This window comes from Bufo bufo, chromosome 2, assembly GCF_905171765.1.
Source record: "Bufo bufo chromosome 2, aBufBuf1.1, whole genome shotgun sequence".
In the NCBI taxonomy this organism is placed as follows: domain Eukaryota; kingdom Metazoa; phylum Chordata; class Amphibia; order Anura; family Bufonidae; genus Bufo; species Bufo bufo.
The window spans coordinates 294154186-294169327 of record NC_053390.1 but is presented as its reverse complement, the minus strand read 5'-3'; the positions used below and the strand labels follow the sequence as shown (position 1 = coordinate 294169327).

General features: G+C 43.7%; 1 protein-coding gene across 1 annotated transcript; it reads right to left on the bottom strand.

The window, feature by feature from the left end:
- Window positions 1–13887: 13887 nt before the first annotated feature.
- LOC120990804 (olfactory receptor 5V1-like) lies at window positions 13888–14877 on the bottom strand. The gene has a single exon (XM_040419706.1). It carries the CDS (start codon window positions 14875–14877, stop codon window positions 13888–13890), a length of 990 nt encoding a protein of 329 aa, XP_040275640.1.
- Window positions 14878–15142: the final 265 nt, after the last annotated feature.

The window sequence follows — 15142 nt, the reverse complement described above, 5'->3', positions numbered from 1 at the left end:
TGCGCAGGCACTGCAGCATGTCGTCGCTCATGTGTGCCAGGCTGCCCAGAGGTAAGGACAAGCTGTCCTCTGTGGGAGGCGTATCGTCATCGTCCTGTGTTTCCCCCCAGCCACGCACCAGTGATGGGCCCGAGCTGCTTTGGGTGCCACCCCGCTGTGAACATGCTTCATCCTCATCAATAAGTGGTTGTGCGTTAGTGCATTCTATCTCTTCCACTCCTGGGGAAGGGCTAGGTGGATGCCCTTGGGAAACCCTGGCAGCAGAGTCTTCAAACAGCATAAGAGACTGCTGCATAACTTGAGGCTCAGACAGTTTCCCTGATATGCATGGGGGTGATGTGTCAGACCGATGGGCTTGGTTTGCATGCGCCATCTGTGCGCTTTCTGCAGAAGACTGGGTGGGAGATAATGTGAACGTGCTGGATCCACTGTCGGCCACCCAATTGACTAATGCCTGTACCTGCTCAGGCCTTACCATCCTTAGAACGGCATTGGGCCCCACCAAATATCGCTGTAAATTCTGCTGGCTACTGGGACCTGAGGTAGTTGGTTCACTAGGACGTGTAACTGTGGCAGAACGGCCACGTCCTCTCCCAGCACCAGAGGGTCCACTAACACCACCACGACCATGTCCACGTCCGCGTCCCTTATTAGATGTTTTCCTCATTGTTCCCGTTCACCACAATTTTGAGAATGGCAAATTTGGGAATGTTTTTTCAACCCAGAACAAAAAGTCTGCTTTTACGGTCACTACAAATAACTTGACCAGCTAAAACAGTGCAGATTTGGTTGAATAGAGATGTGAGACCTGTTTTTTTTTGCGCTGTGTGACAGGTATAGGTTTAATCACAGATTCACACTTTTATCCGCACGCTAGCGTGCGTCTTAGGTTTTTCTGAATGACACTATCAATACCTTCAATGTAAGATTTTCTTTTTGGGATAGATTTCAAGTAGGCCTCAAATACCAGAAACTAGTTATTTTGAGAATGGCAAATTTGGGAATGCTTTTTCAACCCAGAACAAAAAGTCTGCTTTTACGGTCACTACAAATAACTTGACCAGATAAAACACTGCAGATTTGGTTGAATAGAGATGTGAGACCTGTTTTTTTTTGCGCTGTGTGACAGGTATTGGTTTAATCACAGAATCACACTTCTATCAGCACGCTAGCGTGTGTCTTAGGTTTTTCTGAATGACACTATCAATACCTTCAATGTAAGATTTTCTTTTTGGGATAGATTTCAAGTAGGCCTCAAATACCAGAAACTAGTTATTTTGAGAATGGCAAATTTGGGAATGCTTTTTCAACCCAGAACAAAAAGTCTGCTTTTACGGTCACTACAAATAACTTGACCAGCTAAAACACTGCAGATTTGGTTGAATAGAGATGTGAGACCTGTTTTTTTTTGCGCTGTGTGACAGGTATAGGTTTAATCACAGAATCACACTTCTATCAGCACGCTAGCGTGTGTCTTAGGTTTTTCTGAATGACACTATCAATACCTTCAATGTAAGATTTTCTTTTTGGGATAGATTTCAAGTAGGCCTCAAATACCAGAAACTAGTTATTTTGAGAATGGCAAATTTGGGAATGCTTTTTCAACCCAGAAAAAAAAGTGTGCTTTTACGGTCAATACAAATAACTTGACCAGCTAAAACAGTACAGATTTGGTTGAATAGAAATGTCAGGTCTATTTTTTAGGCGCTGGGTGACAGGCTCAACTTGCCCCTGATGTAATATATGGCCAAAAAATAACCACACTGTTGATGGTTAAATGCACTTGGGTGACACAGGCTCAGCCTGCACCAGATGTAGTATATGGCCAAAAAATAATCAGACTGTTGATGGTTAAATGCACTTGGGTGACACAGGCTCAGCCTGCACCAGATGTAGTATATGGCCAAAAAATAATCAGACTGTTGATGGTTAAATGCACTTGGGTGACACAGGCTCAGCCTGCAGCTGATGTAGGATATAGCACAAAATAACCACACTATCGATGGTTAAATACACTTGGGTGACACAGGCTTAGCCTGCAGCTGATGTAGTATATGGCCAAAAAATAATCAGACTGTTGATGGTTAAATGCACTTGGGTGACACAGGCTCAGCCTGCAGCTGATGTAGTATATGGCCAAAAAATAACCAGACTGTTGATGGTTAAATGCACTTCGGTGACACAGGCTCAGCCTGCAGCTGATGTAGGATATAGCACAAAATAACCACACTATCGATGGTTAAATACACTTGGTGATAGCTCGTGCTGGCGCACCACAAGTCACAAAATGGCCGCCGATCACCCCAGAAAAAAAGTGATCTAAAAACGCTCTGGGCAGCCTCAAAAAAGTGAGCAAGTCAATAATAGCACTTCAATGATCCACAGCTGAAGATCGATCACAGAATGAAGTCTTTTGGAGGAGTTAATCTGCCTAATCTCGCCCTAACGTCGCAGCTGCAACCTCTCCCTATACTGATCATAGCAGAGTGACGTGCGGCGCTACGTGACTCCAGCTTAAATAGAGGCTGGGTCACATGGTGCACTGGCCAATCACAGCCATGCCAATAGTAGGCATGGCTGTGATGGCTCTTTGGGCCAAGTAGTATGACGCTTGTTGATTGGCTGCTTTGCAGCCTTTCAAAAAGCGCCAAGAAAGCGCCAAACACCGAACCCGAACCCGGACTTTTACGAAAATGTTCGGGTTCGGGTCCGTGTCACGGACACCCCAAAATTCGGTACGAACCCGAACTATACAGTTCGGGTTCGCTCATCCCTAGTGGTGACCCCTGACTCACCTTGCGGCTGGCACCTGACTGCCCTGACGTCCCTAGACGGGTTCCTCTCCCGTGCGGCGATCACGTGCCTAAACCCTGGCTTTCCCTAGAATGAGCCCTAGATAGTGAACGGGCCGGTGGGATCGCTAGTCCGCACCACTGACACTAAGAGGGAAACACCAGGGAGAGGACAGACAATACAGACAAACACATACACCCAGGTGGGCGACCACAGCAGACCACAAAGGTCCAACAGGGATCCGGAGGGTAACGTTCTGGACCAACTACCAGAGAACGCAGCAACACAGCTCCAGAGGGTCAGAATAGAAGTCCAGGCAGGAAGCTCTATATCTGGCAACCAGAGAAGTGTGAGAGGGGAATATAAGGAGGTTGGGAGTGCTGGACAAGGAACAGCTGAGGAGAAGGAGCTACGGATCCCTGAGTGAGCCAAAAAGGGTTGCAAAGCAAACCCAGAAAGCTACCATAAGGAAACAGCCCTATCTTACATAGAGCGCGCAGCCAACCGCTGCGACTTCCTGACCCCGGGTATAACGGAGTCAGGCGTGGTTCTTGACACCCTCGTGACAACTGGTCTTTAAAAAGTGGGTTTAGGAAATTTTCTTAAAAATGTTAAGAATTGCTTCTAAAATTCTAAGCCTTCTAATGTCCTAAAAAATTAAATGACATTTACATAATGATGCTAAGATAAAGTAAACATATGGGGGATATTAAGTATTACATATTTTAGGTGTCACTATGTGTTTTAAAAGCAGGGAAATGTAAAGTTTGAAAATTGTCAATTTTGGATTTTCTTTATAAATATGAAATATTTCTACTCAAATTTACCACTGTCATGAAGTACAATGTGTCACGAGAATACAATCTCAGAATGGCTTGGATAAATGAAAGCAATCCAAAGTTATTACCACATAAAGTGACACATGTCAGATTTGCAAAAAATGTCCTGGGCAGGGAAGTGAAAACTAGCCTGGGGTTAAAAACACCCTAAGCTGTTGCATATGTTATGATTTTTCATATTATAAAGCATCATAAAATTGTCCCTTATTGGGGGCAGATAGTGTTTAAACACAGCCGGTAAAAAAATAGTGGCTTGTTGGTACCAATCGTCCAAAAATGATGCCTTAACTGGGGGAGAATCCTGCCCCTGTTTGTTCTGCACATGTGTCCAAACACTGTGTGTTAATCAGAGCAGAAAGCCTGCCAGTATGTTTGCAACGTGCCAGACCGCAGGGGCAGTATGTGAGTGTAATAGTGTGCTGAATGGGTGTAGTTGTACTCACTTTTTCCGTAGCTCCCTTGGCCGACTTTGCATTGGAGGGGAAGACAGCACTAAATCCTCCGGGGCACATTCTGTTGCAGGGAACACCAGCCAGATGGAAGTTGAGGTGCCCTTGATGGTAGTGGGTATATTTAGGGTGGTTTAGTGGCTGGGCCCCTGTGTTGTTCGTGACGCCAGCACCGCAAGCTGAAATTAGGAGATAGAGTAGCATGATGAGAGAGGCAATAGTTGAACCAAACAGGAACTTTACTTGTAGTAAATTGTAGTCTTGCAATACGTATCATCCAAAAGCAGCACTTTGTCATAAATACAGATAGTAAAGCTGTAAATCCCAATAACATGCTCATTGAGATGGTGTATGTAGGTTCCAGCTCAACTGTATAGAATTGATGATCTTACTTGTACTTGGTTCCTGATCTTGCTCTGGTTACTCAGCCTTTCAATAATAGTTTGGATCCTCTGTAAGTTCTAGTCTGCGTTCAGTAATTCAGCAACCTAAGCGGTCTCCCTCATGGCAGCCAAACTCTCTGATCCATTCTTTGAAAAGGTTGCACACGATAAAGGAATTATTCTCTTAAACCTCGGAAGGGTCCTTGGAAGAGGTTTTACAGTAAAGGATCAGTAAGTCCTAGTCTTGGACTATGAAGGTTGAAGTAGCTTCACTCCCTGGGCTAGGCCCAGGAGGACAGAGACAAGTCTGTCTCCACTCCTCTCCTCCTAACTCCTCACTTCTAATCTCTCTTCCTGTGGCTGACCAATATAAATGGTGTTAAAGTGACACCTAAAGGTGGATATGTGTAGTGCATTTAACCAGCCTGAAATGGGAATTTAACAGCATTGACAAAGGAAAATACAATAAATAGTGCAAAATGACACAGGATGGCACAAACTATTTAGGAGTGTTCCCATCCACCTGGAGTGGGACACTACATGTTTACATTCACAAGTGTTAATTATAAGAAGAAAGAGTGGCTTGTTCTGAATGAACAACCTCTTATTGGTTGGGTGACTCTGCAGGGGGCGAAGAGGGGCCTCAACCACCTGGGCAGCAGGCATCTGCTCATCGAAAGCTGCACCAAGCTTCTTATGCAGTGTTTCCTTGTAATAAACTATATGGCCTCCTTTTTGGCAGGAGGAAAACATTCCCCCAGTTTTCTTTGATAGCAAGGGTCTAAAAACATGGCTATCCAGTAATCATCAGATTACTTGATGATAAGAATATGGCTGTTAATACATAAGCAAGCAAGCATAAAGTTTGCCATTCTGGCTAGTGTGCCCGAGGACCCGGTTCTTTTTTGAATCTGTCAACACATCATTTTCAGCCTACTGCTTTTCCTCCACCACCACGACTCTTCTCCGCCAGTGGCAGCGCCGCATCCTCCTCCTTCATCTAACCTTCTCAGTGTGGGTCCTCAATAGCTATAGGAAGGCCAGCAAAATGTGTAAGCGGTTTTTCTTCTGCTATCCCTTTTTGCATCAGAGGGATGATATTGCTGATGCTGCAGTAATCCCTACTGACAGGAATCTCTGAAGAGCTACATACCACTGCCTGACCTCCCTGCTGAGGTGGTCTGGTGTATGATTAAATTATTCACTGCTTTACGCTGATCGTACAGACACTCTAGCACAATGATGGCAAACTTTTTAGAGACAGAGTGCCCAAACTGCAACGCAAAACCCACTCATTTATCGCAAAGTGCAAACATGGCAATTTAACCTGAATACTACAGTCAAATACAGTATATGTTCCATGTACTTCATCATTTAGCTATAATAACCTGCCTACATTCAATGTGGTGCATGTGCTGTTCACAGCGTGCTCTGCGCTGATGAATGGCAGGAAAAGTCTAAGGCATATTGGTACACCATAGACTTTTTCCAGGGTGCGGGTGCCCACGGGGAGGGCTCTGAGTGCCGCCTCTGGCACCCGTGCCATAGGTTCGCCACCACTGCTCTAGCACATACAAGGTGAAATTCCAGCAAGTTGGAACATTGCAGATCAAGCGGTGAAATGGCAGACTGTTTTGTTGCTGCAAGTCCAGGAGGTCCTCCCTTGCCACATAAGAATGGCTGAAATGCAAGGACAGTATACTGGACATGGCCAGCACCCTCTGAAAGCCATTGTACATTTTCAAAAAGTGTTGCACAACTAAATCGATCACATTCGCCATGCAAAGAACATGTGTTATTTCTAGAGTTGAGCGGACACCTGGAAGTTCGGGTTCGACGGGTTTGGCCGAACTTCCCAAGAAAGTTTGAGTTCGGGACCCGAACTTGACCCCGAACCCCATTGAAGTCAATGGGGACCCGAACTTTGGAGCACTAAAATGACTCTAAAAAAGTCATGGAAAGGGCTAGAGGGGTGCAAAAGGCATCAAAATGTGGTTAAGAGCATGGCAAGTGCTCTGCAAACAAATTAGAATAGGGACATGACTTAAGATAAAATAAAATACGTAAAAATAATAATCTTGATCTAGGAGGAGGAGGTCCATATGGAGTAGGAGGTTGAAGAGGCGTGGAAGAGGCGTGGATGTGGCAGTGTAGGTGGAAGCGGCGGTGGAGGAGGTAGCCAACACTGGTATTTTGTTTTGTTTTTTATTTATTTTATTATTTTTTGTTTAAATTTGGGTAGACCCAAAAACATTGGGAAATATAAAAAATAAAACAAAGTGAAAGTGCGCTGGAGTACAACAATGGCTGGGTGAGGCCGGTATACATGTCTATTCTGCACAAGGTACGGACAAGTCCTGTGGGATCCCTGCCTGGTTCATTTTAATGAACGTGAGCTTGTCCACATTGGCTGCGGACAGGCGGCTGCGCTTGTCTGTGATAACCCCCTCATGCCGTGCTAAACAAATGTTCAGACAATACACTGCAGCACATCTAAGGCGTAAAGGGCAAGCTCAGGCCATGTGCCCAATTTGAAGACCCAGAAGTTGAAGGGGCACACATACTGCTCCACCATGTTGCTGAAATGCTGCCTCTTGCTAAGACGTTCCATATCAGCTGGTGGTGCTGGTTGTTGTGGCGTGCTGACAAAACTTTTCCACATTTCAGCAATGCTAACCCTGCCTTCTGAGGTGTTGGCGGTGCCCCAGCTGCGTTGGCGACCTCTTCCTCCTCCTCAGCCATCGCCTTGTGCTTCCACAGAGCACCCACTGTCAGGTGGGAATGCCATCAGCAGCGCGTCTACCAGCGTGCGCTTGTAGTCGCGCATCTTCCGATCAGTAACAGACGTTTTTACTAAATTTAGTTCCCTGTCAGCAATGCAGAGCAGGGGTTTTTCACCGGCAAAAATGGGTTAATGTCAACCATCAATGTAACAGACGAACTTTAGAAATGTAGGTCCCTGTCACCTATGCAGAGCAGGGGTTTGTATACGGCAAAAATGGTAAAATGTCACCCAAGAATGTAACAGACGATTTTTAGAAATTTAGGTCCCTGTCACCTATACAGAGCAGGGGGTTTTATACAGCAAAAATGGTAAAATGTCACCCGAGACTGTAACAGACGATTTTTAGAAATGTAGGTCCCTGTCACCTATGCAGAGCAGGGGTTTGTATACGGCAAAAATGGTAAAATGTCACCCACCAATGGAACATAGGATTTCACAACATTTAGGTCCCTGTCACCTAAGCAGAGCAGGGGTTTGTATACGGAAAAAATGGCAAAATGGCACCTGAGAATGTAAAAGACGATTTTTTAAAATTTAGGTCCCTGTCACCTATGCAGAGCAGGGGTTTATTCACGGCTAAAATGGCAAAATGTCACCCAAAAATGTAACAGATGCTTTTGAACCCTGCTCCCGCTGTGCTGGTGCCTCTGTGTGACCACAGCCTCTTCCTCCAAACTGCACACGTCACTCGTATGACCTTAATTCCATGTGGGGTCTAGTACCTCATCATCCTCCACATCATCTTCCACCCACTCTTTACCCCTGCCCTCCTTGTCGATCTGTAGACTGCAGAAAGCCGTAGCAGTTAGCACCTGTGTTTCCTCATCATCAGAGACGTGCTGCGGTGGTCTTCCCATGTCCTCATCCTGAAACACAAGTGGTTGGGCATCAGTGCACTCAATCTCTTCCACTTCTGGGGCAGGGCTATGTGGATGGCCCATGGAAACCCTGTGAGCAGAGTCATCAAAAACCATAAGAGACTGCTCAGACTGCATGCCTGATTTGCAAGGGGGTGAGTTGAAAGACTGATGTCCATGGGCTGCAGGTGCCAACTCTGATCTTTCAGCAGGGGACTGGGTGGGGGACAATGGGAAAGGAACTGGGGGCAGTGTCAGCCACCCAATCTACTATCGCCTGTACTTGTTCTTGCCTCACCATCCGAAAAACCGCATTCGGCCCTACCAAATAACGCTGAAGGTTCTGTCACCTACTCGCACCTGAGAATGGTGTTTCACTTGGGCGTGTAGCTGGCACAGATCGACCACATCCTCTCCCTGCAACACCAGCAGCACCACGACCACGTCCCTTGTTTGACGCTCTCCTAATTCTTTGCGGTCACCCACCGAAGTAACAGACGTTTTTACTAAATTAAGTTCCTTGTGAACAATGCAGAGCAGGGGTTTTTTGATGGGAAAAATGGGTTAATGTCACTCAAAAATTAAACATACACATTTTTAAACTTATTGCTCGGTCTGCTATGCAGTGCAGGCAGCGAAGGTACTTTATTGCCAAAAAAAGGGTTTTTTTTCACACACAATGAAACAGATGGATTTAACTGTATTTCTTTAACTACCAGAAATGCAGCACAGGGCAAAAAGGTATTTTATTGCCCAAAAAAAGTTTTTTTGTAACCCTAAATGAAACAGATGGATTTAACTGAGATTATATTGCACTCTCACAAATGAAGCACAGGGGTTTTTTTACATAAAAAATGGTGGATATGTCACCCCTACAATGGAACAGATGGATTTACTGAATTTATGTGCAGGCCTCAGAGGTACTTTAAACCCAAAAATGGGAATTTGAAGCCCAAAAATGTAACAGCGGTATTTATTGGTTTTATTTGACTGACAGGAATGCAGCGCAGGCCGCAAATGTACTTTATAGCAACATTTTTTTTATTTTTCAACAAAAAATGTAACTGCAGTATTTGGCGGTTTTATTGGACTGTCAGAAATGCAGTACAGGGCAAAAGGTACTTTATTGCCCAAAAAAAGGGTTTCTTTAACCATAAATGAAACAGATGGATTTAACTGAGATTATATTTCAATCTCACAAATTAAGCACAGGGGTTTTTACATAGAACATTGTGGATATGTCACCCCTACAATGGAACAGATGGATTTGCTGAATTTATGTGCCTGCCTGTCACTAGTAAGAGCAGAGTAACGTGCGGTGCTACGTGACTCCAGCTTATATAGAGGCTGGGTCACATGCTGCACTTGGACAATCACAGCCATGCCATTAGTAGGCACACAAGTTAAAGGCTTGTTGATTGGCTGCCCTGCAGCCTTTCAACCAGCGCCATTAAATCGCCGAACACCGAGCTTGCACACAAACTTTTACGAAAATGTTCGGGTCCGTGTACAAAAAACCCTAAAGTTCGGGTTCGATCAACCCTGGTTATTTCCCCCAAATACAGCATGGCCACAATGTTCCAGCCATTGTCTCTGACCACCTTGCCCAGTTTTATGTTTGTGGGGTTACAGCCAGCGGGATGTTTGCTGCTTGATGCACTTCAGTAAGTGATCAGCTATATGGCTACTCTCACCTAGGCCGACCAACTCTAACACGGCATGTCAATGCTTCAATTTACACATATAATGGGAGGGATGGAGGGAGGGAGAGAGAATGCTATATTTTGCCTTGCTGCAATTGGGGACAGAAGAATGTCCATGGAGGAGGACATGGAGAAGTATAAACCCCTGGTGTGGAAACCAGACCGACGCAAAAGTGGAAGTATCAATAGGACCTGGCCTTCTTGCTGCGGTGCTGTCTCTCCACTGCCACTGAAGGCCCTGAATCAGTGGTCCATGAAAGACATGTACTGACTCTACCTTTAACAGGTGCTCCAGGTGTCCACCGTTGTGTGCATTTTGCCACACAGTGAGAGATGCAGGGAGCAGCCCATGTTCTGCATCATGTAAGAGTACATGACAGCGATGGCTTTTAAAAAAAAAAAATGCCTGCTTGGTATTTTCCAGTGAGGTTGAGCATGTTTAATCAGCTCTCTAAAGGCAGCAGAAGCCACTAAGTGATACAGCAGCAACTCCACCACTAGCAACTTGAACAGGTAGAAGTTTGCCCACCCGTAGATTGCTGGGCATGTAGAGTTGTTTTCTGGCCACACATTATGTTATCGATGGCTGACAACAGAGCATAGTCAGAGGACTCATAGTCTGAGTGAGAGAAGCATCAAGTGATGACGATGACAAAGACACTGTGCTTCACATGGATGCTGCAAAGGATGCCAAGAGAAGGAAGACATTCTTGTTGCACTAGCTGTTGGCCACTTCTATTTTCCCACATTAACTACTGTTGTTGCTTCGTGTGGTTGCATAGGGCTGTGGTGCCCACAGCTTATTTTAAACCTGCAGCTCTTGCACATGGAAATGTTTTTTCTTCTGGTACTATGGAAAAAACCTGCCAGATGGGAGATACTCTCACAAAGCTTGCGGCATCCGAGCTTGGCTTAAGTCTGGCACATATTGAGACTGGGTCTAGTATCAGCGGCATCACCAGTTCCTGAGCTGACCATAATAGAAGCAAATCTAACCCTGGCAGTTTTTTAGTATGTATGTATATATGTCCATACGATTTCTCTGCTCTTCATTGCTGTCGCTGCCATCACCCTCCTCCTAAAATGTTACCTCCTTATACTGTCCTCATACACGTTAGCACGGTGTGTAATCTGACATGTAGCTAAAACCCCTGTCTTCTTGAGAAAAATAGACTGTTCGGCTTTAACCTTCTCTTTATTGCTAGTAGACTGTGACAGGAAAGGTGAAACTACAGAATCGAACAGTAGTATTTCAGAACATAAATATCTATAGTAAATGGCATGAATAAAAAATATCTGCTATACATACAGTACATGAGCTATCAGATACAAGAAACATATTAAAAAAACTACAGTAAATGTCACATAGATAGTGTCCTTACCAACTATGCTTGAAACAGGCTGTACTGTATAAGAAATCATGGAGCAGAAGAACCAGTGAGAGAGTGGCTTTTCACACAGATATAAGATAGCTACTGCTTCTAATACAAGCACAAGACTACAAAGAACCAGGAACTACCCACAATACCCTGGGACTCCCATAATGCTTAGGAAAACAGGCTAGACAAAATACACTAAACTCACCAATAGATGGTGCTGCTACCATACAATATAATGCAGAGGAAATACAACACAGGTAAATTGCAAAGTCAAAACTGACAAACACACAGAAACAACTGGATTTGCATCTGAGGACAGAACACTCCTCCTCAGCACCCCGATTCGGATCCCAGGTCCTGAACAACACACAATAAACATCATTGTCATCGTCACCTTCCATGAAACTTTTATCATACTGTGTGTGATATGTCATTGTGGGCTTCTTGGCCTCCCTCCCAATTCCCTGCTCTGTATTTACCCCAATTGACACTGTTCCAACTACTGCCCCTACTACCGCCACCATGGCAACAGATGCCACTACTATGTCCACCACCAACACATCAACATGAAGACTCTCTTGAGTATCTTCCATAGTGCGTTGTGTTTTGTTGCCTTCTCTTAGGAAAAAATATGGTGCCCTACTAGAAGGGGGCAGTGAAGGCAGAGAGAATGAGACTGAAAGGCTGCTCTGGGGTTGCAAGGAGGAGAAGCCGGAGAAATGCTGTAACCCTTAGTTCCAAAACACAGTGAATGCTATATCATCCTGCCCTGACTGAGGATGAATGAGCCATCCAGTCCACAATCTTATTCTCATTGTCCTCCATAATATTTTGCCTTTCGGAAGACAGGGAAAACTTTGGCCTACTACTATACTGGCTTAATGGCTGGTGACGATATTGCTGCTACTGCTCACATACTGACTGAGGGGTGAGGCCTGATTCTTTTGTTTTGCACTCTTTTATTTTCTAGACATATTATTTTGAGGCCTATAAATGAAGTCACAGGTTATTTGTGCAGCAATCTGCAACTTATCCCCAGTCAAGCCAGATCTAAAAAAGTGGGAGTGGAGTGGGCAGGGAAGGGGACAGGCCACCAGGCCTGTGTCATTCATCATTTTCTATGCCTGTTTTAGGTGTATAAAATGGTCTAAATTTAAGCCAGCAAGGAAGCTGTCTTACATTTAGACCGGTGGTGGATAAGCCAAAGTTCTGTAGAGGCCGATGCTGCTACATAACTTCGACGGATTCACCGCCAGCTAAAAGGCTTATTAAGATCAGCATCTAAAACTCCAGTCTTGATAAATGACCCCCTATGTGTTAAAAATCACTGGTTCAACAATGACATTTTTGTAAAAAAATAATTACTGTCAAACACACAGTCTGATGCAGTAAGATACGGCCACATGGAGCGACCATGGTGCAGTCAAGAACCGTGCCATTTAAGTAATTGATAATGGCCGTGTAGTATTGAAGGTGCCGCAAGGCCATTAACAATGAAGACTGACTATGCAATGCAGTCTTCATTAAATAACTGAAAGGAAGCTGCAGGCTAATGGGCCATATGGATCTCAACCTTAGCAGAGCCGCAAACCCAATGGTTTCAGAAGACTGCTGTTGGGGGCTTGAGCCTATGTGCAAACTAGAGGTTTTGAAAAGAAAAAAGTTGTCTCTGTTCATATACTCAGCTGTCTTAGTTCTGGATTACATGCTTGTAATGCAGAACTGGCAAGCTGAGCTGCTGCAGCAGCAAGAAGCTGTATTACACACAGTGTGATCATCTCCTCACTCCTTTAAAACTTTCCCTTATCAAAATCCCTAAAATCTAGACAGTTATATCTCTATCTTTCCCCATAGTGTTCCTATTAAACTACATTATTGGCTTGTGTCTATAATTGTTTTTGGTCACGTTCCTTCCAGCTTAGAAGCTGAACACAATATGGCGCTTCTTCTCAGTCAGTATAGGCATTTCCCTGCCTATTGCCTCCCTGATTGGCTAATGATAATGTTGAGTGAATTGAAGCATTCAAAGCGGAATTTGGTCCGAAGTTTTGGAAAACGTTTCACAATGAAAACAAATTTTCTTGCGCTCCATGGTAACTAATCAGTTTTTCTTAAAATGCTGACTGCACGTGTGACAAAGTAAAAGTAAGAAGCCCAGGAATGCAAGATCACCCATTATGCTGTGCAGCCAGCCAATTCACAGATAGCGATTCCCTGTGATGTCACAGCCCTATAAAACCTGCGCGTCCTCCACCATTATCCTGTGAGCAGAGCATAGGGAGAGGCAAATGCTCATGCACTAGGGACAATGTTGCTGAAAAAGATTAATAGAAGAGTATTGGAGAGGGAGAGTGCAAGTAGACATATTCTGCATCAGTTTTATTTATTTTTTCCTACAATAACTTATTCCTACATCAGCCGTAAACTAAAATACCAATAAGATGGAAACCTATATTATTCCAGTGTCAGCGTGCCAACCAATACCGTCCAGTCTGCACCCCTTAGGGGAGCTAGGTCTTAATGATGACCATCCTCATCTTTGAATGGCTTGATGTCTTCCAAATCATCCTTTAAAGTCTCCATATCCTAGAAAAGTCAACAAGATGCAGAGAGAGGAGGAGCTGGATGTTCCTGTCCCTTTAAGTCCATCTGTCTATGCATGAAGTATTTTTGTGTGCTTGGACAATACTCTACAATACTCAACCAAAAGTTTCCTTTACTAATACACATTCTTTTTTATGAATAAATTGCCTATATAAAGCTTTTTTAACATCCTGGTTCTTCAATGTATAAATAACAGGGTTCAGCATTGGACATACAACACTATAGAGAACAGAAATAAGTCGATCTTTGGCCATAGAGTATGAGGAAATTGGCCTCACGTAGCTAAAGAGGACACTACCAAAATATAAAATAACTACTAGAAGGTGGGAGCTGCAGGTGGAAAAGGCCTTTTGCCTTCCTTCATTGGACTTCATTTTTATAATTGTCGCAATAATATAAATATAAGAGACAATAATGCAAAGGAATGGTGTCCAGCCAATGAAGACTCCAATAGACAACAATAGTGTCTCATTGATTGATGTATCATCACATGAAATAGAAAGCATTGGAGGTATGTCACAATAAAAGTAATTGATTGTGTTGGAACCACAGAAGTTAAGGCGAAAAGTGAAGAAAGTATGAACAATTGAATTTACAAGTCCAGAAAGCCAAGCTAAACCTGCAAGCATAATGCAAATCTTATGATTCATAATAGAAGTGTATCTAAGAGGGCTGCAAACAGCAAGAAAACGGTCATAGGACATTACAGCAAGTAGAACACATTCAGTGCCTACCAGGGTAATAAATGTATACATTTGGGCCACACAGTTTGAAAATGAGATTGACCTTTTCTCTGCTAAGAGCAACTGCATCATTTTTGGCATGGTAGTTGAAGTATAGCAAATGTCCAAAAAAGATAAATTTTGCAAGAAGAAGTACATTGGCATATGTAGGTGTGTGTCCAAATGGGAAATCAATAGAATTGTTACATTACCTGCCAATGCTAGTAAATATATCATAAAGATAATACAGAAGAGAATTATTTTTATATCAGGATGGTCTGCTAATGCCAGAATGGAGAACTCTGCTATAAATGTTTGATTCATGGTGATTAGAAACCACTTTATTTGTTTGACTTGAAGCATATTAAAATGAATAATTATTGGATGAACTAAAAGCAGATGAACTGTACCAAACAATTCAAATGAAAGAATGGGAATGGTTGAAGTAAAGTACCGGGAATCATTTATTTTATGATTCTATCGTGGTCTTCTAAAAAAAAGAAAAATCGATTTAGGATTAGAGATGTCCCGAACAGTTCCCGGCGAACATAGCTTGTTCGCGTTCGCCGCGGCGGGCGAACATATGCGATGTTCGGTCCGCCCCCTATACATCATCATTGAGCAAACT